General features: G+C 41.7%; 1 protein-coding gene across 1 annotated transcript; it reads left to right on the top strand.

Moving 5' to 3' along the window:
- Positions 1-2,156: 2,156 nt before the first annotated feature.
- On the top strand, positions 2,157-4,636 carry LOC5569469 (calphotin). The gene is made up of 2 exons (XM_001658504.2): positions 2,157-2,454; positions 2,665-4,636. Exons 1-2 carry the CDS (start codon positions 2,449-2,451, stop codon positions 4,426-4,428), a joined length of 1,770 nt encoding a protein of 589 aa, XP_001658554.1. The 5' UTR covers positions 2,157-2,448; the 3' UTR covers positions 4,429-4,636.
- The last annotated feature ends 19,824 nt before the right edge of the window (positions 4,637-24,460 follow it).

Below are 24,460 nucleotides of genomic sequence, written 5' to 3'. Positions count from 1 at the left end.
TAGACTGATTAACATATTATTTTATTCTTTATTTGCAGGATATAAAAGTGGCGACGAGGATCATGGAAACGTGTGTTGAAGATAATTGATTTTCTTTGGGGTGGCGAATTGCCAATTGTATCTGTTTTTGAAAGTGTGGTGAAATTGCCAATTTGTGTTGAACCAAATTGTTCTTCAGAGCTGACGAAATTGTCGTTTATTGTGAACATAGTTGTTCTTTTGTGAAGCGATTGCTGTATGGTGATGAACGAAATTGTTCTTTAGTGTTGACGAATTTGTCAAATGTAATGTTGAGCAGTAAAATACAATGATTTGAATGTTTTGTTATAGTCTTGGAATTAGCAAATTTGCGTATGTTAAATAAGATCGTGGAATTCTTTGGATATATTTTCGATTGTTCGTTGTATGAGTTGTTGCAACTTGTAGCTGGCTTTTAAAGAGTTATTAGAAAGTTTCTAAAGGGGAAAGGACTGTCATGTCTACCTATCCCAAGTGGTATTGATTATTCTGCCATTTGGCTTGGTACCTTTTATCTGTTCGTACCTACGGTATTTCTGAGCTATAAGTACTGGCTGCAGTTGGCGCAGAAGAGAGACTTCCCGGACTGTAGACTGATTAACATATTATTTTATTCTTTATTTGCAGGATATAAAAGTTGGCTTGTGTTTTTTTACTTTGATTTTCCTGAAAAGTTAATAAATATAGTTCATGCTCGTAACTTAAATGTCTCTATTTTTCCAGATTTTTGGCACATTTACATAGATTACTCAAATGGAAATCGAGGAAAAGCTGGTGAAAGTTTGGGAGATTTCTTTTCATTATTGTTGCAAATCGAATTTTACCAGTAACGTGATGTCACAATATCGTGTTGGGAATTTCAAAACAGGTTTTCACGATTTTTAGTCAAAAATTGGATAAGTGCAATTAACTTTCACGCATGATTCAACAGTTTTCAAACATATTCACAAACATCAAAAAGAAGGGTATAGTAGGAGCTAATAGAAAAGATACAGGACTTTGAATTTTCAAAGTTTTGCAGTCCTTACTTATATTCAGAAGTTCAGGAAATACATAATTATTTATGTTTTTTTCATAATTTTCAACTTCACAACGTTTGAAATTGAATGGTAGACAGATATATTTTGCTTATTTGAATTTGTTGAACACTAAAATAAGCATACCTTCTTTCTCATTCGTTGACAGTGGGAAAAATTGTATAACTTCTATTCACTACTGTGACAGACTGTCACATAAAATGCAGTTTATTGATTTTGATGAATGTTACCGAATGCAAACACATCAAGTTAAATCATGCATGAGATGAGCCAGCCCAGAACATAAGATCACGTATAATTTAGACGGCTCCTGAATGATCTATCTTACGCCAAAAACCAGTTCCGCATCAGAAAACAAACGAAACGCCATAAAACTCCAAACGGTTTCGTTTTCGTTTGCCATTCGCCAACATACATCTGGTTTTGTTTTTTTGCTATTTTTCATCGGATAAATCGTATAAAGTTTCATAATATTATGAAATTATGTATATTTGGATTATGAGATTGCAACGATTCGGTACATCGTATGAAGTATATTAGTTTTTATTTTTATTAGAAATTACCGCAGTATAGTTTCTGACGCATGATGTTGATCTTCCCTAAAGGAACAGCGATGATGATCTAGTAGCCTAAGCAAAGCATATATCAATCAAGAAACCTGGTTGCTTCAATCGGAGACGCTCGAACGTTATTTTTGAGGGAATAGGCAAGGGTTGCTGCAGGAATGTAGGAATGTGTTATCGATAACATGCATTTCGAAGTGGCGTATTCCAATCTGAGAGCCCTTAAAAACAGGAAGTTTGTTGTTTGGAAGTCACCAGTTATGGTCACAAATCTAGTTTTACTAGTTTTCCGGCTAGGAGTGGAATTGGCAAGATGAGAGCGGGACTGATAAATGTTTTAGGCGCATTGATTAGCATAAACTTTAAACTTCTTCCATTCAGGAGTAGCTCTCGTCGATGGTGATCGGCACGATCGGTGATAGTCGCGACGGCGTGTCTTCTTTTTTTCCCTGATGCTAATTCGCCGTTGCAAGGCTTTCACTAGCTTTTGCCATCAGGTGTGGGTCCGAATTTTGAGAGATCCATTTTTATTGGAACTGTGGTTCGGGTCCACACTCCTAAATGTGAAGGCGAAATGGATATTAAAATTCAAATCTAGGAAACTGACACGGCCGGTTGCAACGATTCGCATATTATGGTGACCCGTTGAGAAGCCGGATTCGATGATGGTCTTTAAGAAAATTTAGAAATCAAAAACATGGCATATTTTGGGGAGCCTGCAGGCGTGGTATAAAACTCTGGCTCCGTTTGGCAACACATTTCAGTGTCACGGTTATCGCCCGCTAGTCCGGTTGGATCATCTCTCCGGGATAAGTGTGCAAAATTGCGAAATGAAGGTGAGAAACGATTTGCAAACTCGAAGAAGACTGGTGATTGAGCAACATCGAAGACAATCAGTGCAATATGACATAAGAATGGACTATGATATAATCAAGTGAAAGTGAACAAGAAGTGTTGCCAATACTGCCAGAATGTGATTTAACAGAAGTACTTATGATCAATGGGCTACTGTGATAGTGACTGTGTGTTTGTGCTTTCTTTCGCAGATTCTACTGACCCTACTGGCAGTTGCAGCCTGCACAGAGGCAACCTTTAGCCTAGGTTCACTGCTGGGCTTATTACAACCTAGGCCAGCGCCAGCTCCAGTACATCCTGGATATGCTTCATATTATCGATATGCCGCAGCTCCAGTTGCTGTACAACCGGGATATGCTTCTTACTATCGACAAGCTCCAGCACCAGCTCCCGCTCCTGTGCATTCTGGATATGCCTCTTACTACCGGCAAGCTCCAGCCCCCAGGCCGGTTCAACCGGCTTATGCCTCCTACTACCGACACGCTCCTGCACCGGCTCCAGTAGTCCGTCCAGCTCAGCCAGCACCAATCATACGAGTAGTTCAGCCAATCGTGTACATCCCTCGTCCGTCGCCTCCGGTTACCACGTACTACGAAGAGACTCCAGTCATAACGAGCACTTTGACCGTGCGAGAACCCAAAACCGAGTTCAGCATAGTGCCGTCGAACTCTTTCTCGTACACAATCAACGAACCTGCTAAGCCAGCTCGACAAAATGACTTCAGCATTGTTCCGTCTCAAAGCTATTCAATCAGCTCGCCAAAAGCCCATAGCGTTCAAAGTGGCTACGGCGTAGATGTGGTGAAGTCCGAAGGTCACTCATACTCATTGCCTGCGGAGCACGTCACCATCGAGCAGACCTTTTCCCCGGTTTCGGATGTTTCGGTAGCCCCTGGAGGTAACAGTTTCAACATCGATGTTCGCAACCGAAACGGAGGACCAGCTGCTATTCAATCCTTGGCAGATGAGACCATCCAACAACTTCCTGTAGCAGATGAAGCGCCCGCCTTTGCATATGAATCAGATACACTCGCTCAACCGATCGTTGTCGAACCCGCGGTAGAGACACATTCGGTAGCTGTGGCAGACTCCGAAGCTGCTGCACACGCCGAAGCAGCTGCACGCGCTGAAGCTGCTGCTAACGCACAGGCTGAAGCTGCTGCTAACGCACAGGCTGCAGCAAATGCACAAGCCGCTGCAAAAGCACAGGCTGCTGCGAATGCACAGGCCGCTGCAAATGCGCAGGCTGCTGCATATGCGCAGGCTGCTGCAAATGCGCAGGCTGCTGCAAATGCGCAGGCCTCCGCAAAAGCGGAAGCTTCTACAAAAGCACAGGCTGCTCCTCAGACGATAGCAGCTGTCACGCTTGACCACGAGCACATCACCCAGCAAATCCTGCAGGAGGCCATTCCGAACATAATCCGCCAAGTGGCGCCCCACGTCATTCAACAGGCTCTTCCTCTGGTCGTTGATCGAGCCGTTCCGCACATTGTTCACCAAGTCGGCTCAACTGTGTCCCACCAACAGCAAGCCGAACCCGTGCAGATAGTGACGCCCTTCAAGCAGCACCAGCACCAACAGAATCAGGACGAGAAGGTCGTCGTCATGTACGCCACCTCTGTCCCACAAGGCCAGTTCGACGAATCCGAGAACTTGGTCGTGCCCATTGGCAATCAGAGACAGCAATACACTGCAGGTCAAAGTTCAGCATCAGAACAAGCGCCAGGAAACGCCCAAGCCGAACCGAAGGTAGTCTTTGAAAAGGGCCTTGAGCTGGGACACCAGATCCAGCAAGAGCACCGTGATGTCGGCAACGTGAACCAGCAGATCATCAACAACTTCCAGCAGGAGAATGCTGCTTATCGGAATGAAGTCGGCGGTGCTGCAGGAGCATTTCCAAACGACCATTTCCAACGACACAATTTCCATCCGCAGCGGCTGCATCACCATCAGTAGAGTATAAGTGACGATTTGTAACTAGGACCAAAAATGTATGAAACTTAGCTCGAAATTATGTTCGTTTCGACTAACCCTAAGTAGGAGGCAAGCATTCAGCGTTATACACATATATAGCTATATAGAATTGTAAATGTACAGTACCCGCAACAATATGTATGGAATTCCGTGCCATAGAGTGAGAATAAATTTTAAAATTATAAATTAATAGATATTTCTTAATACAGTAGTTTATTGAAACCGAACTCCTAACCAAACTCTAAGCGCGGGAAGTTCGTAGACAAAACCTCAGTAAAAACTCCGCATTAATCTTTCCACCGTTTAATATGACTCATGACCGCCTGTCTACATGACTACGCTTATGGCTGTTTTGACAGAATTGTTATTCAGAATCTCATGACTTTCTTTGCTCATACAAGCGTACCCTGCAAACAGGATACTGGTTTCATCCCAAACCATACTCTTGCCCACCATTTCTGACCAGAGTTTCATCTAGAATTCATAGTAGACACACGGCTGCAATTAGTGATGCGTCGAGTATCGAATCATGCTAAATCTGCCATCACGTCTCGTTGAACTAATCATGTCATTGTCTTTAATAGCTACATTTATCGTAGTTTGTTCAACAATCTTTAAGAATGATCTCATCCAACTAATCCTAGGACGACGGAAAAATCGAGAATGACCTTACAAGCACATTCTGGAATGTTGATCGCACGGAACTTCTCAACACTCTGACTTGTTGCCTCTTCTTGTTGATTAAACATATGACCTCTTCTTGCACTTCTTCGGTAGCCGTTTTGTTTCCCACACTCTTAATATCAGTCAGTGCCGATAAATAGTTAGCTTCATCAGGTTCCTTTTGACAAGTGAAACTCCGATGTCATCGTTATCATCTGCTTTATTGTTCTTAAGATGCTAAATGGCACCCTTAACTTTTCCCAAACTAGGGACTGGTATGTTTGTTTCTTCGTCCACTGATACCTACTGCATGTGCTCTTAGCATCATTAAGGTGTTCGTTGAAGTGCTGCTCCCATCTTTCAATAATCTCGCGTCTCGCGGGATTACGTTGATTTTCAAAAAGAACTACCATGGTTCTTGAAAACGGTACAATAGCTCAATCTTGCGATAATCTGCATCTACCAGGTGATGTTTTTTTTTTTCTCCCGGAAAAGGCGGGTTTGCTGTTTCCATGTCAGTATTTATCGTTTTGTCTCATACCGTGCTGCTTCATACTCATCCAAGACCACTTGGCAATCCTCATCGAACCAATTATTTCTTGAGCCCCTCTCGCCTTAAATGGATTTGTTGAAGCCAACGTTAAAGTCTCATGTAAATATTGATTTCTGTGAGGTAATTGTTAACAAATAATTATTGACATATGTGTTATTAGCTTACGTTTTGGAACGCTGTGGAACGGAACGCAGAATCAAAACAAAACAGTGAAAGAGGTAACTAGAAACACGTTTCTAGGGTGACTAGATGGTCAAATTAAAAATGGACCTCGATGGTTTGCATAGGTTTGCATGAGATACCGTTCAAATTAGCGGGGGTGCACGTGGAAATTTTGCCCTCTAATAGACTCACACCTAAACAATTTTGTCCCACTAAAATATTCTCACACCATGTTTGTCATATATTAGATGGCGTAGCTAACAAAACTAGCACGTAACGCACATGTGACTCGCAATCTATTCGGCAACAAAACGAACAATAAATTTCTTGCGTTTTTATCCCGGGTGGGAAATATAACTTTGTCCTATTGGCTGTATCTAAGATTACAGAATTCAAACACCAATTTAAGAGTTTTATACCAATGATTTTCAATTACCATTATCACGGTGCTCCCCTGACCGTTATTATCAGAAAAAAATCTCCATCAAATCTGTGCTCACCAGTCGTGTTCTATAGAGGTGGATCACTCTTGATACATCTGTTGAAGTTCTATGCATTCGAATGCATTTAAATGCATACTCAGCAAAATTTTCAATCCATGGCTTGCTCCAACGATCGATTGTTGTCCTTTTAGAAGTGTCAAACTTGTTATTCCACAAACTCAAGAAGAGCGACCTTTTTGCCACTTATCCATAAAAATGGCTCTGAGAGGAACTAAAAACATTTCTTTCAGCACGTGTGGTACCATGAACGTACGAAGTCTCGGATGTCGGCATTAGGGAATGAAATTATTTCAAAATTCTCCAAATTCATCTCTTCGTGGACAGTAAGACTAACGACATGAACGGAACTAATCCCTAGGCAGCATATTTAAGTGGTGCTCCTGTGTCTGTTAAGATAGGAGTAGATTCGATAGGAAAACTGAATTACGGGGTTTAACAGATTTGTGGTTCATAAAAGGTAGATGGTAATGACATAAAATAAATTATACTCAATATTGTAGAAGACTCTACTGATGAACTTTATTAAACCATACTTGAGATCATCACTATTCATTGAAAGAGGTAGAACAGTTGGTCGGGACTTTCCAAAATGTCACGTGCTCTTCTTCTCAAGGAACCACGCGTTGCACTTGAGGAAATACCGTAATGTTTTTCTCGCATAAGAATCGAATAGAGCGTGGAAAAAATACGGCACTTCGTTCTCTCAGAGAAAGGTTGTGTAAAGCTCAGGACAAATACTTCAAATGTTTATCGATTCTGTTCTAAACCGAAATTAAAGTTCAAATATTTCCACCTTCATTTGGATGTGAAATTCTGATGCGGATTTTCATCCTTCTTCAGTAGACCATATACCATGGGTTTCTCGGGCAGAAGGTTCTGATCAATCCTGATCCAAAATCAAACTGTTTCTACGGGGACGTAGGACGATTTTTTCTGGAAAATTTCCTCTTCCCGTAATGTCCACTGCGTATATGACCTTCCATGAATAAATCAAAAATGCTCTTAAAATTGTGGGCATCAGTTAGGTTTCTAATTCAAATGCAATATATTTCGAGTAATTAATAACAGCTTGATAACCTGAAATAAATAAATTTTGTGATTAGGTACTTGCAGAATATCAAATGAAAATTATTTCTGCAAACAGTTTTGAAACTTCCACAACAAATAATAAAGCGTTGCTATAGATGGTTTAGGTTAGGGCTAAGTTGATATGGATGTCCAAAAAATGCATCTGATGCAAATTGATGTACATTTGGTGTGCACCGAAAAAGTGATCCACCCCTTGGCTAAGGTGCATGTCTGGGCAAAATTTTAAAAAAAATCGTAGGGCCCGTTTTGAAGTTACGCCCTTTTGATTGTATAAATCCACAATTTCATAGGACATCTGAGATATTTGAACGGATTTCTATTCGCCATGATTATCAGAAGCAATGAACCAACAATATTTAGTTCACAATCGGTATTTCAGTTACTTGTGACCTCTGGGTGGAGTTTTGAATAAGAAGATCGTCGAAATTTTGAGTTACGCCCTTTTTGAAGTGTAATTATTAAAATCACAAATTTAAAATAGATTAATTAGGCATTCTAATACCGATAAGCATGTTCAAATGTTATGAATGACACATTGCACTTACATGCCGTCAAATTCTTTCACGATTGACTGAATTTTCATAGGCTCAAGTGGCATAAGGCATTACGGAGCCAATTTTGAATTGTTTTTATTAGTCATAAAATATTTTTTAACTCACCTAGCTGTCCGGCTGTTATGGCTAACTTTATACTGCACCAGAACTTAAACCTGAGTTGCATTATTTGTCAAACTATGGTACTCTAGACCACTATTAATACTTTTATGGTCATTTCTATAATTTTAACGGTGACTTTCCCGGTATTCTCGACCTCACAAACACGTAAGACTCCTTGATAAATACAATATTGAAAGAATTGTGTAAATCAATCAACTCATTCTCAAGCTAACTCGTGAAGAGTAAGCCTCAATACTTGAAATACATTAACAATTCAGTCGTCGCGCTGTTATATTTTGTACAAGACCGCTGAAAAACCTCGCTTTTCTTTCACAACAGCAGCGCGCTGGTTTTAACAGTGGCAAATTACGCGACGTAAGAAATATTCGGTATTGTTTGGATTCACTGATTTTAAAATCATAACACTTGCAGAGCGAAATTTGATATGTCTATATAAAAAAATTATTGAATAAAACTCAAATCAAACTTCTCTTAAAAAGATTCTGCCTGAAACCCCAGAAATTCATTTCCCCGAATGTCACTAACCCGAGAGTCATCACGCTGAACGCATCATTATGCTGAATTCTATTGTCCTGAATTTATAACAACATTAAATGGCATTGCCCGTGATAATGGAATTTGAAGTAATGCCATTCTAGGAACTGGAACTCGAAGTTATGGTCTCCAGATTCATGGCATTCGGGGCAATGGAGCTCAGAGTTAAGGGTAAAATTTAAAAAAAATACTTAGCTTTCAGTTTTTGGTACTGAAAAATCTAAAATCTTAAATTCTGTGGCCGAGTTGTTTGCCTGCTTATCTATCTACCATAACAGGTTTGAATCCTTCTTCTTCTTGGCATGACGTCCTGGGGCCTTCCTTTGCCGAGTGGTTAGAGTCCACAAAGCAAAGCCATGCTGAAGGTGTCTGGGTTCGATTCCCGGTCGGTCCAGGATTTTTTCGTAATGGAAATTTCCTTGACTTACCTGGACATAGCGTATCATCATACCTGCCACACGATAAACGAATGCGAAAATGGCAACTTTGGCAAAGAAAACTCTCAGTAAATAACTGTCGAAGTGTTCATTGAGGTATGAATCCTACACAAATTGATGATTTATATGAACACTTTCAGTTTTTTCCGTTCGCAAACTGTGCATGTGAAGTTGAGACCCACCCGCAGCTCTTATCAATCAAAACACACGAAAATAAATCATACTTTGCTAAACAAAATTTTCATAGGTGACAAAAAGACAAATATTTAAAATTGAGCTCTGTAAGTGTTACGATTTTATATTCCATTTCACAAAATAATAACGGATGTTCTATACTTTGCATTATTTTTTCCATTGCTTATCACTTCTTTCTTCATCGTTAATATCTTTTGCTACGCGTAACCGAAAATTCAAGTCCAAAAGTATTGTTCGACGTCAACTTGCGCTTCGATATGCAACGTAAATTGCATGTTGAATAATCTGAATCGTGAGTTCATTGTTTCACTAAACTATCCAGATATTTTGTTGTTTAAACACTAATTTGGCTCCGTAATGCCTTATACCACTTGAGCCTAACTGTTTTTTTCAGTTAATTGTGAAAGATTTTTGACGGCATGTAAGAGCAATGTGTGATTGATAACATTTGAACACGCTTAACGGTATTATAATGCCTAATTAATAGATTGATAAATAGTGAATTTAATAGTTATGCCTCCAAAAGGGCGTAACTCCATATTTTGTTAATCTTACCATTCAAAACTCCACCTAGCTACAAATAACTAAGAACAGCATCCGTGTGTTGAAGACGTGGTGTTAAAGTGCAGTGGTTATAAAACGAAACCACCCCCCCCCCCCTAAGCCCTTAGCAGGAGCTAAGTGGGTGCAAGGGAAGAATTTAGGCTCAGGTAAAATATAAACCCTGTACAAGAGAAACTTCTCTAATTCCCCTGTGTCCAATAAGACCTCTTGCTCTTGTTTTGTTTCGCCATTGTTTCCGTCCAACACACGGCTCGGCTTGTGAAGCCATTAGGCTTCTGGGCCTAAATATTAAGGACCCTGTCCTCTAGTAGGACCAAGAACTCGGGCCGTTGGCCGTAATCGCTAAGGAGATCCCCCTCTCGGCCGTCCAAGGTGGCCATGCCACGGCCGGCCGATTACGTCTAAGAGGGAAGACGCCTGCATCCCACCGTCCAGCAACGCCCGCTGGTCCGTCAACGGACCGGAATACCAGCCCGTACATCCGCCCGCTTCGCCATTTCGGCGAGAGTTCCGGCCGCACAGCAGGATTGGTGTCGCTGTGTCGGCCATTCGTCTATCCAACAACAAACGGCAGCGATATGTACCGGTACGAAACATTAGAATAGGACACACTTAACAAATTTAACACCAAATTGAAATACACAGAACAACACGCACACGCCACAATTAGGGATTTTTAATAAATGTCCAAGAAAAGTGAAAGTTCTTGAGTTAGTTTTTGTATTCGCGAAAAGCCCTTGATTACCCAGTAGCTAGCCGACCCTGGGATTGCCGGAGAGTCTCTTGTGTCCTGAGTTGGCCTGGCACTTTATATTTTACCGTTCAGTTTCACAATCAAAAGGGCGTAACTTCAAAACGGGCCCTACGATTTTTTTTGAAATTTTGCCCAGACATGCAGCTTAGCTATACAAATCGACTGGTGAGTACAGATTTGATGGAGATTTTTTTCTGATAATAACGGTCAGGGGAGCACCGTGTTATACCATCATGTTCTAATTGATAAATTAATAGTGCTACAGATGGACTGAAACTGTATGTTGGTCACTGAAAACATTAATAGCGTGTATAATTACCACGTGATCACTCATTCTGCAGTGGTTATGATCTAGAGTGTGATGTCGCATCACTTCTCTTGGTTGTCAGATCAAAGTGATATTGATAGTTTGCAACTGATATTGATAGTTTTAGCAGGTCCGTCACACTCGGGCTCAGATTGGGTACCACTTCTAGTATTGCATTTGGTCCCTCGGTAGTGCAAAAGGTACCCAAGTTTGACAGATCGCAGTACACTTTGAACGGCATTCTAGATTACCTTATGAGCCATAAAATTTTGAGCAACTGCAAGGGACATGGGGGTCTTTAATTTGTCTTTGGTTTTAGTACATCAGTTATCAGCTGATATTATATAACTCTGGACGTAAGTCGGCTCTTAGGATAAAAAAAAGTTGACAACAGTAGACTTGATTCCATTTGAGATAAGCTCGTCGTGATTCACCCGACTCGCAGGATTAGCATGAATGAGCAAAATTACATCAAGTAACATCAACAGCGCATCGATTTTGTGGGGGAGTTTGGGTTTTCAGCTGGAATATCACTCGTCGCATATTGAAGGCTCGAAGTTTGATCAAGAAATTATAACGAATAAAGAAACAACGCAGATTTCTTACATTATATCATTTTGTTCCAGCATCAATCACTGTGTTCTAACGTCAAAATGTCACTCTGTACAATAATCTGAAAAATTCCTATTCAACCAAAAGTCCGTTCGACAAAATGTCCATTCGACCAAACGTACTTTCGACTAAACGTCATTCGACTAAATGTCATTCGACCAAATGTCAAAGAATGCACTCGGTGACGTCACGAAAATTCTCCTTCTCTATATGTCTCTTGCATCACGCTCAACTGACGACATTCACTGCCGGAAATGTTTAGATTTTTTATATGAAGTTGACATTCACTGCGGAAGTTGTTGACATTTTTTGTATGGAGCTTAAAGGTTATGTGAGGCATGCAACTATCTATAGATTCTGTCTAGTCGACATCAATCTATATCGGGTCCTTGAATTGAAGGTACGCTCATTTACGAGAGAGTTACTCACTGTCACTATCAACGCTTGAAATTCACTGATTTATACAATTCCGACTGCGATACAATTCTTATCAATCGATATCACATAAAAATCATACTGTCTACTCCATCCACAGTGCATTGATGGCGATAGATTATGGATATCACTGATGGGTTAAGTTTACCTTTTTTAGTTAAGCAAGTAAAATGGCAATTTATCAGTACGATATTCTTGATAGTGCTGCAGATGGAGTGAAACTGTGTGTTGGTCACTGAAAAACATTAATAGCGTGGATAATTATCGCGTGATCACTCATTCTGCAGTGATTATGATTTGGAGGGCAATGTCACATCACTGCTGTTGGTTGTCAGATCAAAGTGATATTGATAGTTTTAGTACATCAGCCATCAGCTGATATGACTGCTATTGTGCAACTCTGATTTACGAGGGCCGTTCACAACAATCCCAGTAAATAATATAACCATGAGCAACCATTGTCCATATGAAAGTATCAACACATTAATAGCTTCAAAATGAATTACAATACAACTCTAGAGAACAGCTCTCGATTGAAACAAGGAAAGAACGGCGTAGCTAGTAAGAACAGGCAATGTTTATAAGAAGGTAATATTCCTAATAATCCTCACGAAAAAAAAAATCCGAAAATTTGGGAAAATCAAAACGCGAGATTGGATTTTCTTAAAATTTCCCCGGACGTCAATGTTTTATAAGCATAAGCATTGATGACCGTACAATTCGTAGTTGCTACTCCGTGATTGACCAGAATAATCGAAGTTACAGAAGGAATCAATAGATGTAGTTTGGGCGTTGCTTGCCATCTTCAATGTGCACTTTCGCACTTCAAACATTAAAAAGTCAATAACTATTAATAAAATATAACAGCAATTACGAGACGAACTAGCACTCCATATGGGCACAGCAGTTACGCACGTGGGACAGACCCCATGTCCCGGCACCGGATACCAAAGCTGCGGTATTCCTACCGGCTGACGAGTGCAGTAAGCATCCTAAATCAGGATATTTTGCCACAGTACTTGGAAGCCGTGGAGAACCTTGAGGATCTGCAGTTTATCGTGTATTCAGCTGCAATAGCTGTAGTTGAGACGTTGGGATTGTGAACGCGTCCGCAAGGAGAAGATGGCACACGCCCCAACGCACAGAAACCCGTCTGGATGCGACGACTTGAGAGCCGAATCGCAACACTGCGGTCAAAGGTTGGTTGATTAACACAGTACAAGCAGGGGAATCGATCAACGAGGCTAGTTCGTCATGTTGCTGAAATTGTTAGGCCCGCAGAGCTCCGAGATCTCAGGGAAGTCGACATTACTGAGATCCTCGACACCCATGTACAGCGGTTGAGTGCTCTTGCGAAACGATTGCGACGTTACGGAGAATGTTCGAAGCGGAAGGAACAAAACCGGATGTTCAACATAAACGAGAGGGAGTTCTACAACCGTATCCGAAATGACAAGGTCGACTTTGGCGAGGGACTTCCAGAGATTGGTGACGTTACACAATTTTGGGCCAATTTATGGGAGAACCCCACCGAACACAACGGCGATGGGATGTGGTTAGCAGAAGAAGAGAGACAATGTGATGGAATTGGAGACATGGCCGCGGTCGTGGTAACCGCTCAGGATATACGTGAAGCTACCCGGTATACCAGGACCTGATTATGTGCACAATTTTTGGTATAAAAAAACTCACAACGATCCATGGGCAGATGGCGGAATGCTTCAATACGGTACTAGGAGACCCCACGCAGCTACCGGAATCCATCACCAGGGGTGTCACATTTCTTCTGCCAAAGGACCAATACACAGCTGACCCAGCGAAGTACAGACCAATAACGTGCCTTTCAAGTCTGTATAAAGTGCTATCGTCGGTAATAGCGAGGAGGGTACAAGCCCATTGCGACGCCAACAACGTGATGACCGAGGAACAGAAAGGGTGTCGCAGAAACACGCAAGGCTGCAAAGATCAGGTCATCGTAGATGCAGTCATTGTAGGGCAAGCTACCCAAAAGCAAAGGAACTTGAGTATGGCGTACATCGACTATAAAAAGGCATACGACTCAGTACCGCGCTCGTACCTTCTCAAGGTACTGCAGTTGTATAAGGTAGACGGGAACATCATCAGGCTAATGCAACACGTGATGGGGATGTGGAGCACATCCCTACGCATTACCGACGATACAGCTGTGTTACGGTCAAGGACTCTGGAGGGGGATTTTTCAAGGCGATACCTTTAGCCCGCTATGGTTTTGCCTGGCCATGAACCCCCTCAGCAAAGCACTCAACCAATGCAAGTATGGCTACCAACTGAAAAGTGGGGAAAGGAGCACAAAAGTTACCCACACCTTCTATATGGACGACCTGAAGCTATTTGCGGAATCAGTGCAGAGGATGCATCAGCTGTTGCAGCTAGTTACGACATTCAGTAACGACATCCGGATGGAGTTTGGTATTGACAAATGCCGGTCAATTCATCTACGTCGGGGTCAAGTTATGGATGCCAGCTGTTTCCGCGTCAACGAGCAGGAGGAGATTCGTATAAATACCTCGGATTCCTGCAACTTATTAGTATTCGCCACACGATGATCAAGAAGGAGCTACAGGAAAAGTTTCTGTCTCGTGTAAACTGTATTTTGAAGAGCTTTCTGTCTGCCGGCAACAAGGTTAAGGCGATCAACACGTTTGCTGTGCCCCTGTTGACGTATAGTTTCGGGGTGGTAAAGTGGACCAAGACTGACTTGGAGGCGATAGAACGAGCAGTACGAGTGGCGTTCACCAAGCACCGAATGCGCCACCCAAAATCGTCCATTGAGAGAGTCACCCTGCCACGTGCAGCAGGAGGAAGAGGCGTCACCGATATCCAGGCACTATGTGTCTCCCAGATCCAGCAGCTGCGGGCATATTTCGTAGAAAGCCAGAACCGCCACGAAATTTACCGCACTGTATACGAAGCTGACCACGGCTTCAGCGCCCTGCATCTGGCGCAGGAGGATTACCAGCTGAACTGCGACATCAAAACCGTCGATGAGATGATCGCAATGTGGAAGCAGAAGGAGTTGCATGGAACGCACCCCCATCAACTGGAGCTCGAGCACATCGATAAGGTGGCGTCAAACACGTGGCTGGTGCGGGGTGACCTCTTCTCAGAAACAGAAGGTTTCATGGTAGCCATCCAGGATCGGGTAATTGCGACGAAAAATTATCGGCACTACATATTGCACGAAGACGTGGAGGACCGCTGTAGGAAGTGCAATTCAGTAGAGGAGACTATCGAGCATGTCGTTGCCGGCTGTTCAGTACTAGCTGGATCAGCCTACCTCGATCGTCACAACGAAGTTGCCAAGATTGTGCATCAACAGCTTGCCCTTAAGCACAACTTGGTGGATCGATTTGTGCCCTACTACAAGTACCTGCCTGACCCGGTTCTGGAAAATAGTTGCATAAAACTGTACTGGGATCGCGAGATCATAACGGACGTCCTCATCCGTGCCAACCGCCCTGACATTGTAGTCTACGACAAAAGGATGAAACGAGTTACACTCATCGACATCGCTGTACCGCTGGACCACAATGTCCAATCAACGTTCTCTAACAAGATAGCGAAGTACCACGACTTGGCGGAGGAGTTGAAGCAGATGTGGCACCTAGAGGACGTCCGTATAGTTCCGGTAGTCCTCTCAGCGACCGTAATTGTCCCGAAATCTCTCCTAACGTCCCTAGACGAGCTGGAATTGAAGAAGGACCTACACAGCATCCAAAAAGCGGTGATTCTTGGAACCTGCAGCATAGTCAGACGGTTCCTGAACCACCATGACTGAGAAGCTCATCCAGCAGACTCATTAGGATAAGTAAACCGATAAATAAGATCCACAGAGCCTAATCCCCTTTGGCATACAGATTGCCCGAGGTAGGTGAAAGTTTCCAGCATCTTTTGCTGAGAAGTGCCAAAACTCTATAATAATAAAAATAATAAAGAGTCTAGGTCGACACTTACAGTGACGAAAGTGCTTGGATCTTCGGTTGATTTTCGGTGCGCCTAATTGCTTGATACAGCTTTGATTATCCTCATTGATTTTCACCGGCAATGTTGTAACGATCTTCAAATCGTTGAACAAACGCAGTATCCAGGTGAGTTCTTTACAGCAATCTGCCATGGCTACGTATTCGGCTTCCGTACTACTGAGTGTCACATTATCTTGCTTTCTTGCATTCCATCCAATCATTCCTCCAGCATAACGAAATAGGAAACCAGATGTTGACTTGCGATCCTTGGAATCTCCTGCCCAATCAGCATCAACAAATACTTCTAGTTGTGATGAATCGATGCCCAATACTAGCCTATGATCGATGGTTCCTTTGAGATAGCGAAGTACTCGTTTTGCTTCATTCCAGTCGTCTTGACTTGGGTTACTAGTTTTTCGTCCAAGGATAGACACTGCCACAGCTATATCTGGTCTGGTATTCACGGCTATGTACAGCAATCCTCCGATCAGGCTGGCGAACTGATGATTGTTTGGTAATCTTTCTGTTTCCTCCTCCTTTGACTGTATATAGCCGGGATCAAGTGGAATCTTCGAAGATTTTGCATCTTGTAGTCCAAATCTTGTCAAAAGTTTTTGGATGTACGCCTTCTGATTCAATGACACACCATCTTGCGAACGTATTACATGGATGCCGAGAAAATGTGTTATATCTCTCAGTGATGTTACTTTGAAGTGACTATTCAAATCCTTGAAAATAGCCTCATGCTCCTTCTCGGCAAACAATGATTAGGTCGTCCACATATACAGCAATGAAAGACATCGTACCATCATCGTTGTGCTTCGAATACAAACACGGATCGCTGTCAGAGGGCTTGAATCCAAGTTTTCGTAAAACTGAATCGAGCTTCTTGTTCCAAATATTTGGGGCTTGCTTTAATCCATATAGTCCTTTCTGAAGATGACACGCCAGACTTGAATCTTCATAATCACAACCAGGAGGTAGTTTCATATAGACAGTTTCCTGGAGTTCTCCGTTTAGGTAAGCCGTCTTCACGTCCACGTGTTTGATTAGCATATTCCTTTGGTGAGCCACAGACAGCAAAGTTCTAAACGTAGTTTGCTTCACCACGGGGGCAAAAACTTCATCGTAATCTGTTCAAAATTTTTGCGTAAAGCCTTGAGCCACCAATCTTGCCTTATAACGAACAACTTTGCCAGTTTCATATATCTTCCTTTTAAAAATCCATTTACAGCCGATTGTTTTACGTCCATGTGGCAGGGATACAATATTCCAAGTGCAGTTTTCTTTGTGCGACTGCAACTCCTCCTCAACCGCAGCTCTCCGAAGTTCGCTTTACGGACTCGCTAGCGCTTCTTTGATTGTGCGTGGTTCAGGGATATTCTACTTTATCATATCAGCAACTTCACAATAACGTGTGGGTGGTATACCCTTCGTACTTCTCTCCGAACGTCTTATATTCTTGGGTGGTGTTTGCATGGTTACTAGTTCATCTTCCGTATCGATTCCTTGACTACAGTCCAGATAAAATTCATCTGACGTTGATTGATTATCTTCCGTTTCGAATTCTTGATTACCTTCATCAATACTCAGATCGTTTGAAATACTTGGCTCTAGAATTGATTCGTACTCCACTAAGATGGAAGGCTTCGAAGAAATTTTCAACGGTTTTCCTTCATTCACAAATCGTACATCTCTACTGTGATAGACTTTGTTGGTTGCCAGATCCACGAAGTGGTATGCTTTTTGATTATGGGATGGTACACAAATTATGTCACGCTAAATTTCAACTTTTTCGACACACCCCCCCCCCCCCCCCTTTGTCACACTTTTTGTATGAGTCCTCCGAAAATTTTGTAAGGCTTGTCACGCTTGGCTCGACCCCCTCTCCCCCCTTGGAGCGTGACGTAATTTGTACATGACCCCTTATCAGAATATCCTACAAACGTAAGCTTGATTCCTTTTGGCTCCAGCTTAGTCCTCTTCTGGTCAGGAATATGGACGAACGCACTGCTCCCGAATATATGTAAATGTTTCAAATCTGGTTTCTTCTTATACCAGGCTTCATATGGTGTTCTTGCAGTAGATCTAGTTGGCAACAAATTTTGGATGTGTGAGGCGGTGTTGATAGCTTCTGCCCAGTATTTATAATCCATACCAGCATCTATGAGCATACATCGCGCCATTTCGACTGGACTTCGATTCTTACGTTCCGCAACTCCATTTTGCTGAGGACTGTAGGCTGCTGTATATTGCGGAATGATTCCTGTGAAACTTCATTATTTAAGATGACAATCACCCAACATGAACTGTCCATCGCGAGCTGCCACACACGACCGGGCGTTTTCAGTGTCTCCTGGTGACTGACTGGATATAGTGGTTTTCACGTCCGATGGTATGGGTGCCCTAGTGTAGATGTGTTTGTGAACCTTAGAGGAAAACAATATGCACTCTGTCTCGAAAAACACCCAGAATCCGTGTATAAATTTTTCAAATTGGGTAATATTTCCATATGCATTTTGATGAGTCTGGAAAGCGTGTGCAAGTTTCTTTGAGGAAAACATAAACAAACTGTGTATGACGAGCGTATGCTAGTCTACGTGTGTTCAAATGTCACTAAGCTCTATGTGAGTGTGTTGAAGACATACATCAACACAGCAAGCCAAACGTGCCTTAGGCTGGTCCATGTAATAGACTGGCACACACCACACAATTCCCTTTTGGCGGTACAATCTGTCCAGGTTGCTTGATTTATATTCTCCGCCGCAATCGGATCGAATGATAGCAGGTGTTTTTCCGAAACGTGTTTCAACCATCTGGATGTATTCCTCCATCCTTTCTGTCACTTCCGATTTCTTTCGAAGAAAGTACACAGTGCAATATCGGGTAAAATCGTCTATAATCGTCATAAAATATCGGGCCTTACCCTCCAGGCAACATTCGCAGTCGGTGTCAACTTCACATTTCTGAATCTGAATACCAGTTACTAGATCATCACGTACCAGTTTACGAATGGCTCCTTCGTCTCGGTGCCCTAGGATTCGATGCCATTTATGAATACAATTTTCGGCATGCTTCGCTGACATAGCGGTTATCGATTTGCTGTTGTTCAATGTTTTCAGTTGATATAGGCCTGACTTCTTTACTGCAATAGCGGCAACGTGTCCATGTTTCAAAATTTTGCATGTTTCTCCAGTGAAAATCACCTCTGCATTCTTCTCAGTTAGCTTACCGACTGATACCAGATTTGCGTCCAACTTCGGAACGTGGAGAACATCGGTGATTGTTACTTGCGTTTCACGGTTGTCTACAGTACATTGCAGTGTTCCAGAGCCCTTTCCAGCAACACTAACTTCACTGCCATCGGCTAATGTGACGGTAATCCCTGAGCATGTCTTATATTGCTTGAAAAAACGTTTTTCTGCGCACGTGTGTGTACTTGCACCAGAATCAATGACCCAGGAGTTCATCGTAGTTGGCTTGTTACGTACCGTGAAACAGAACATTGAACTTTCTTCTTCTTTCACAGTTCTTGCTTTAAGCTAAGTATGCTGTTTTGCTCAAGAAAAGTAAAGAAATTCCTTGACTGAAAGGGTCAAGAAATTTCCTACAGAGAGCCCCCTTTGAAGTGACATTTCTTCTCAACTGCGTACTGCGATAAGAAAAAAGTGATTTTCTTGACCATTTCTTGGGAGAAATTTTCCACGCATCGAGATAGGCGATTCCTTTTCTTGTCAGTAGCAAACCGGCCTTTAGGTTTGAACTTCCGGCGGGATTCATCTACCTTTTGATAGGATTGCAGTTGACAGTCTTTCTTGACGTGACCAGGTTTTCCACAGTTATGGCAAAGAATCCCCGTGACGGATATTTTCTACGTTTCATGGATTCGTCCATCAATTTGCTCTTCACCCCATAGTTAACTCATCATCTGAGCGACTCTCAAGAGCCGTCGTGAGAGTGTCGTATGATTCTGGTAGACTTCTCAATACCATCGCGACCATCAACTGAGAATCTAGCTTCTGGCCAGCGTTTGACAGGCGGGAGAAGAGCCGTTCCATTTCTGATGATGCTTCTTCAGAACTTCCCAAGTTTCTCTCGAAGTCTTGCAATCCCGGATAATCGGAAATTGGTTGTCCACGACGAATAGAGCAATAGTCGCTCTGGCCTTATCGTCCCCTTGCTTCCATTCGCTTGTGACCGAATTAGGTATCTCCTCCGAGATGTGCTTCCACTATCCTTCACGAATCAGGAGCATTTCAATTCTGAATCTCCAAGCTTCATAATTGGCGTTATTCAGACGTTCCATCATGACCTTGCTAGCGCACGCTATGTCTGAACCAGACGATTAAAAAAATCGAATGTACATCGGATTTTTTCTCGTTAAAGTTTAGTATGTATTTGGGTTATATTTTCATAATCGGAAAGTTTTAAAATATTCCATCGGTGAAATTTTGATTTTTTTCACTTTTTAGCCATTTTTTATACTAAATCCCATGAAAATCAAGTTTTCGACGAATTTCCGCCCATACAAAATGTATGGAAAAAATTTCACCGATAGAATATTTTAAAACCTTCCGATTATGAAAATATAGACCAAATACAGATCTTTGGCGAGAAAAAATCCGATGTACATTCGATTTTTATAATCGTCTGGTTCAGACATTGCGTGTAGCGTACATCTTGAAAACAGATTCAAAACTCCGACCAATCTTTAAATTCAGAGTTCTTCAGAATTGAAAATCCAAATTTCAGTTTCTTAAAGGTCCATAACCTCTTGGTAGGTTTAGATGTCGTAGATCGAATTGAAACAACTTGTTAACTGTTCAACGGTCAAACAACGAATGAATAACTTTATTGTGCTCTCCTCTATTTATACCCATACATGACATTGTCTGTGTTAACTTGAACAACAAGACTTGGTAACTATGAACAAGTTTTTCGTCGCCTACTCAACTCCTTCTACAAACATATCCTGTTATCAGCATCAAGTTGATATCATAATTTGATATCAATTTATCATTATTTTTTTTAATATCATATTTTGATTTTGTTCTACAATCATTTTTTATTTTTATTAATGTTTTACTTTTATAAAATTATAAATTTACTCGTGATACATGTATAAGCACTATGAGAATAAACTTATAAAGCATTTATCTTGTCTCAGTTTCTATATCAAACAAAAATTTGTACATCTCAGTGAGTTCTTAATTTGCTCTGCATGATAACAGAAGCAGTCTTAAATTTGCTTAAACTGGAACATTTTTCTGCTCTTAGTTAAAAAAAAACGCTACAACGTCCAATATGACAACATATTGTCTGTTTCATTCACAACAAAACGCGCCGCCAACTTTCGAACAGACTGAAAAAAAAATCGTCGCCAGCAAACTAATCAAAGGAGGTGCTTTGCCTTTGTGTTGGCAAGACTGGTGAAACGTCAAATTCACAGCGGTTGCTAGGCCTGCGACGATTTTGGCGACGGTTTCACTGGCGACGATTACAAATCGTCGCGTCCGATAGGGTGCAAAATTTACAATACCGAGTTTTCAAACTCCGCGACATCACCATATCAAAATTAGTCAACAATATGATCTCAAGCTTTGCTCGGGTAGGGATCATTTATACCTACTGCTACAATTACCAGCTTCAAAGCTTTGGTACATTATGGCGAGTTTTAATTCCAGGTGAAGATGAATCGAAGCTATACATCAATTCTCAAGAGTACAAATCTGGAAAACCAGCTCAAGCGGAAAAGTTGAACGTTTGGTCACTCGCTGATGGCGACCAATAGATCAAATTTTCGGCTTGAACAGCTTTATCTACAGCTTAAATGCATCATGCTTAGAGGTTGAATGTTTAACTATAATTAATCGTGAAAATTGCAAATTAATTCTTCATCGAAAACTATGACAAACTGTTCGAATCACATACATTGAAATTAAACGAAGAAGTAATTTGCCTACCAAAAGTCACTTGCGCAAATCGCAAGTACTGACCTGAAGCAAACAGTGGGTGAAATGTCACTCCGGTCACCCATGTATAAGCTGAGCATCAACCAATGAATTTGATTAGCACCATTCACCTATGCAGCATCGAAAATGATGATGCTAATATACTGCTGGGGATGAAACCTGCCAACAACAAGAGAGAAGAAGATCCATTGTGAACCACCAAAGCAACCAATTCGGATCGCCCCAAAACTCGAAACGGGTTTTAACTTTCATGTGCACATTAAGGTGCACTGAAAGTAAAGAATCAAACATTTCGTGCCCATTGAATAAGTCTTCAAAACTCGTTTGCTTGGTAAATACTTATCCGGTTGGTGGCATGTGACTATAGTAATGTATACATTTCAAAATTATTCAATTATCCATTAGGTGGATCAATCAGTTTTTCCACGCATAGGGAAGACCGCATCTTCATAATCCATACGAGTGATGCAAGACGACCAAAGAGGGAGCTACTTTATTAAATTAAACTGTGTCAAATTCAAACGAGATGGGCTAAGAAGTGGTGTCCGCATCGCCTAACACATGAACCCAAAGAAAAGGATGAACCGAAAGAAAAGATCCATCCATTGGGCGGCAGGTGGCTAATGTTGCTGTTGTTGTCGTCGTCGATAGTGGTTGTCATTGGTCACGACAAATATTTGAGCATCATTACGAAATCACCATCAGCACCTCCATACCGAACGCATATCGTAAAAAGATGCTGCGGTTGGCTGTGACTGAGGATAGAATTGTAGACGCAGCAGGCGAGGCTAAGATGACACGTATGTATGTGCGAACCAAGTAGGCTTGAATGTCAAAATCTGTGCAAACGATTTAGAAAGAATGCAATTTGTTTGCAGGCAGTCAATGCCAACTGCGATGGCGAGTTCCATGGGTGGCCGCGCTTGGACGCCTTCAATGCAATGCACGCAGCATCTTTTCGCGATTCGCTAGCGGATCTTTAAGACGACCGCTTCAGCGACCTTGAAGCGAGTATCTACCGATCGGGCGCGGTAATCATTTATCTCAGCGTTCAATGCGCGCAAAAGTCGCAGACTTCCTGGGTTGGGCCTGGTGCTCAAGGATGCCTCCTTCAAGTGGTTTCTAAGAATGGAAAGTTTTTCATAAACGATGTGCTACGATGAGGCCATAGATCACTCCTGCTAGTCGCCACTTAAGTTACACGGACGTTGTATAACCCAAAACGATCATTCGATTGAAGCGTTGTTGTTTTTTTATGCCGCACTCGATCGGGCTCGCATGTCCAATTTCATCTGGTCACGAGACGAGGTAGTGGAAACGTCAGTTTAAATTCAGAGCCCGTTTTTGCATATTTGGGTAGGGTTAAGTGGAGCAGATCGTTCATGTAACGACAAAACTGAGCAGGGGAAAGTATAATTGTAATATGAAAGGTTCTGTATTTAGTCATTAATTTTAAGGAAATTTCTGCAAAATTAGTTTGTTTGATTTTGACATACCTTATTGTTAACCATGATATACATCTTACCCCTAAGCACGATCTTTGGTATGTGGTCCATTTTCGCTTCAGCAATTAGCGCATCTTGAGTACAGGTACTACACGCCTAGTAGTAGGCTGGTGAAGTATGCTAGCAACAGCTAAGGATTAAAACGAAGGCTTTGCCATGGTGACGACGAAACCTTCAATCAGCATCTAGATTGCTGTGATTGGTTCAGTTGGGTGAAGAATTCACGGCTCTGTATCGTATAATTGTGTGAATGGTTTACACAGGTTCCAAATCTATGATTATGGTGGGTGTGTATATGAATCACTTGGAGCTGAAGGCAAATCAACCGTGGGATTGCTGTAAAGATGGGATAGAAGGTATTTCCGGAGACTAAAGCTCCAAATCATACAACTTTCACTCGCAAATTTATATCGAATTAGGCAGAAATATGATAAAAATTAAATTGCGATGGCCGTAGCCACTGGAGGTTTGATATTTTTTTTGCGAAAAATGTCTGTAGCCAGGATTTGAATTCTGAGAGAATAGAGAATTTTTCTCATTTATCGCTCTCTGTTACAATCATGATCCGCAACACATCATTATAGGCTGTTTATTATCTCCGGCTACAGCTCTGACTTAATCGAGGGGATAACAGTGCATGATGAAACCCATCTAAACATTCTCCAACACTAAAATGAATTTTATTGTAGAAACTTCTGAATCCATGGTAAAATTAAGAACTGCACCAACGATTTTCAACCGATTACATTAATCTGTTAACTCTACCAAAACATAGTCAACATCACTACACAAGAAAATTTCTTCTGTTGATTTAACCAGAGTTGTAGTATTTTTGACTAGAAACATTCTTGATTTGAGAAGTTTAGCATCATACTTTTGACCACACTGTGTTGTACGGTGGGTGTCACGGATTGAAATATAATGCTTTGTAGTGGATGCTACTATGGACATAGTCAAATTTACTGCACTGCTCAGTGATTTTAACCAGATTACAGTAAACTTAACAGATTTTTGTAGTCGGTTGAAAATCGTTGGTGCAGTTCTTAATTCT

Source organism: Aedes aegypti, chromosome 1 (genome assembly GCF_002204515.2).
Source record: "Aedes aegypti strain LVP_AGWG chromosome 1, AaegL5.0 Primary Assembly, whole genome shotgun sequence".
Lineage (NCBI taxonomy): Eukaryota > Metazoa > Arthropoda > Insecta > Diptera > Culicidae > Aedes > Aedes aegypti.
Note: the sequence above shows the minus strand (reverse complement) of the source record. Positions and strands in the feature narration are given on the sequence as shown.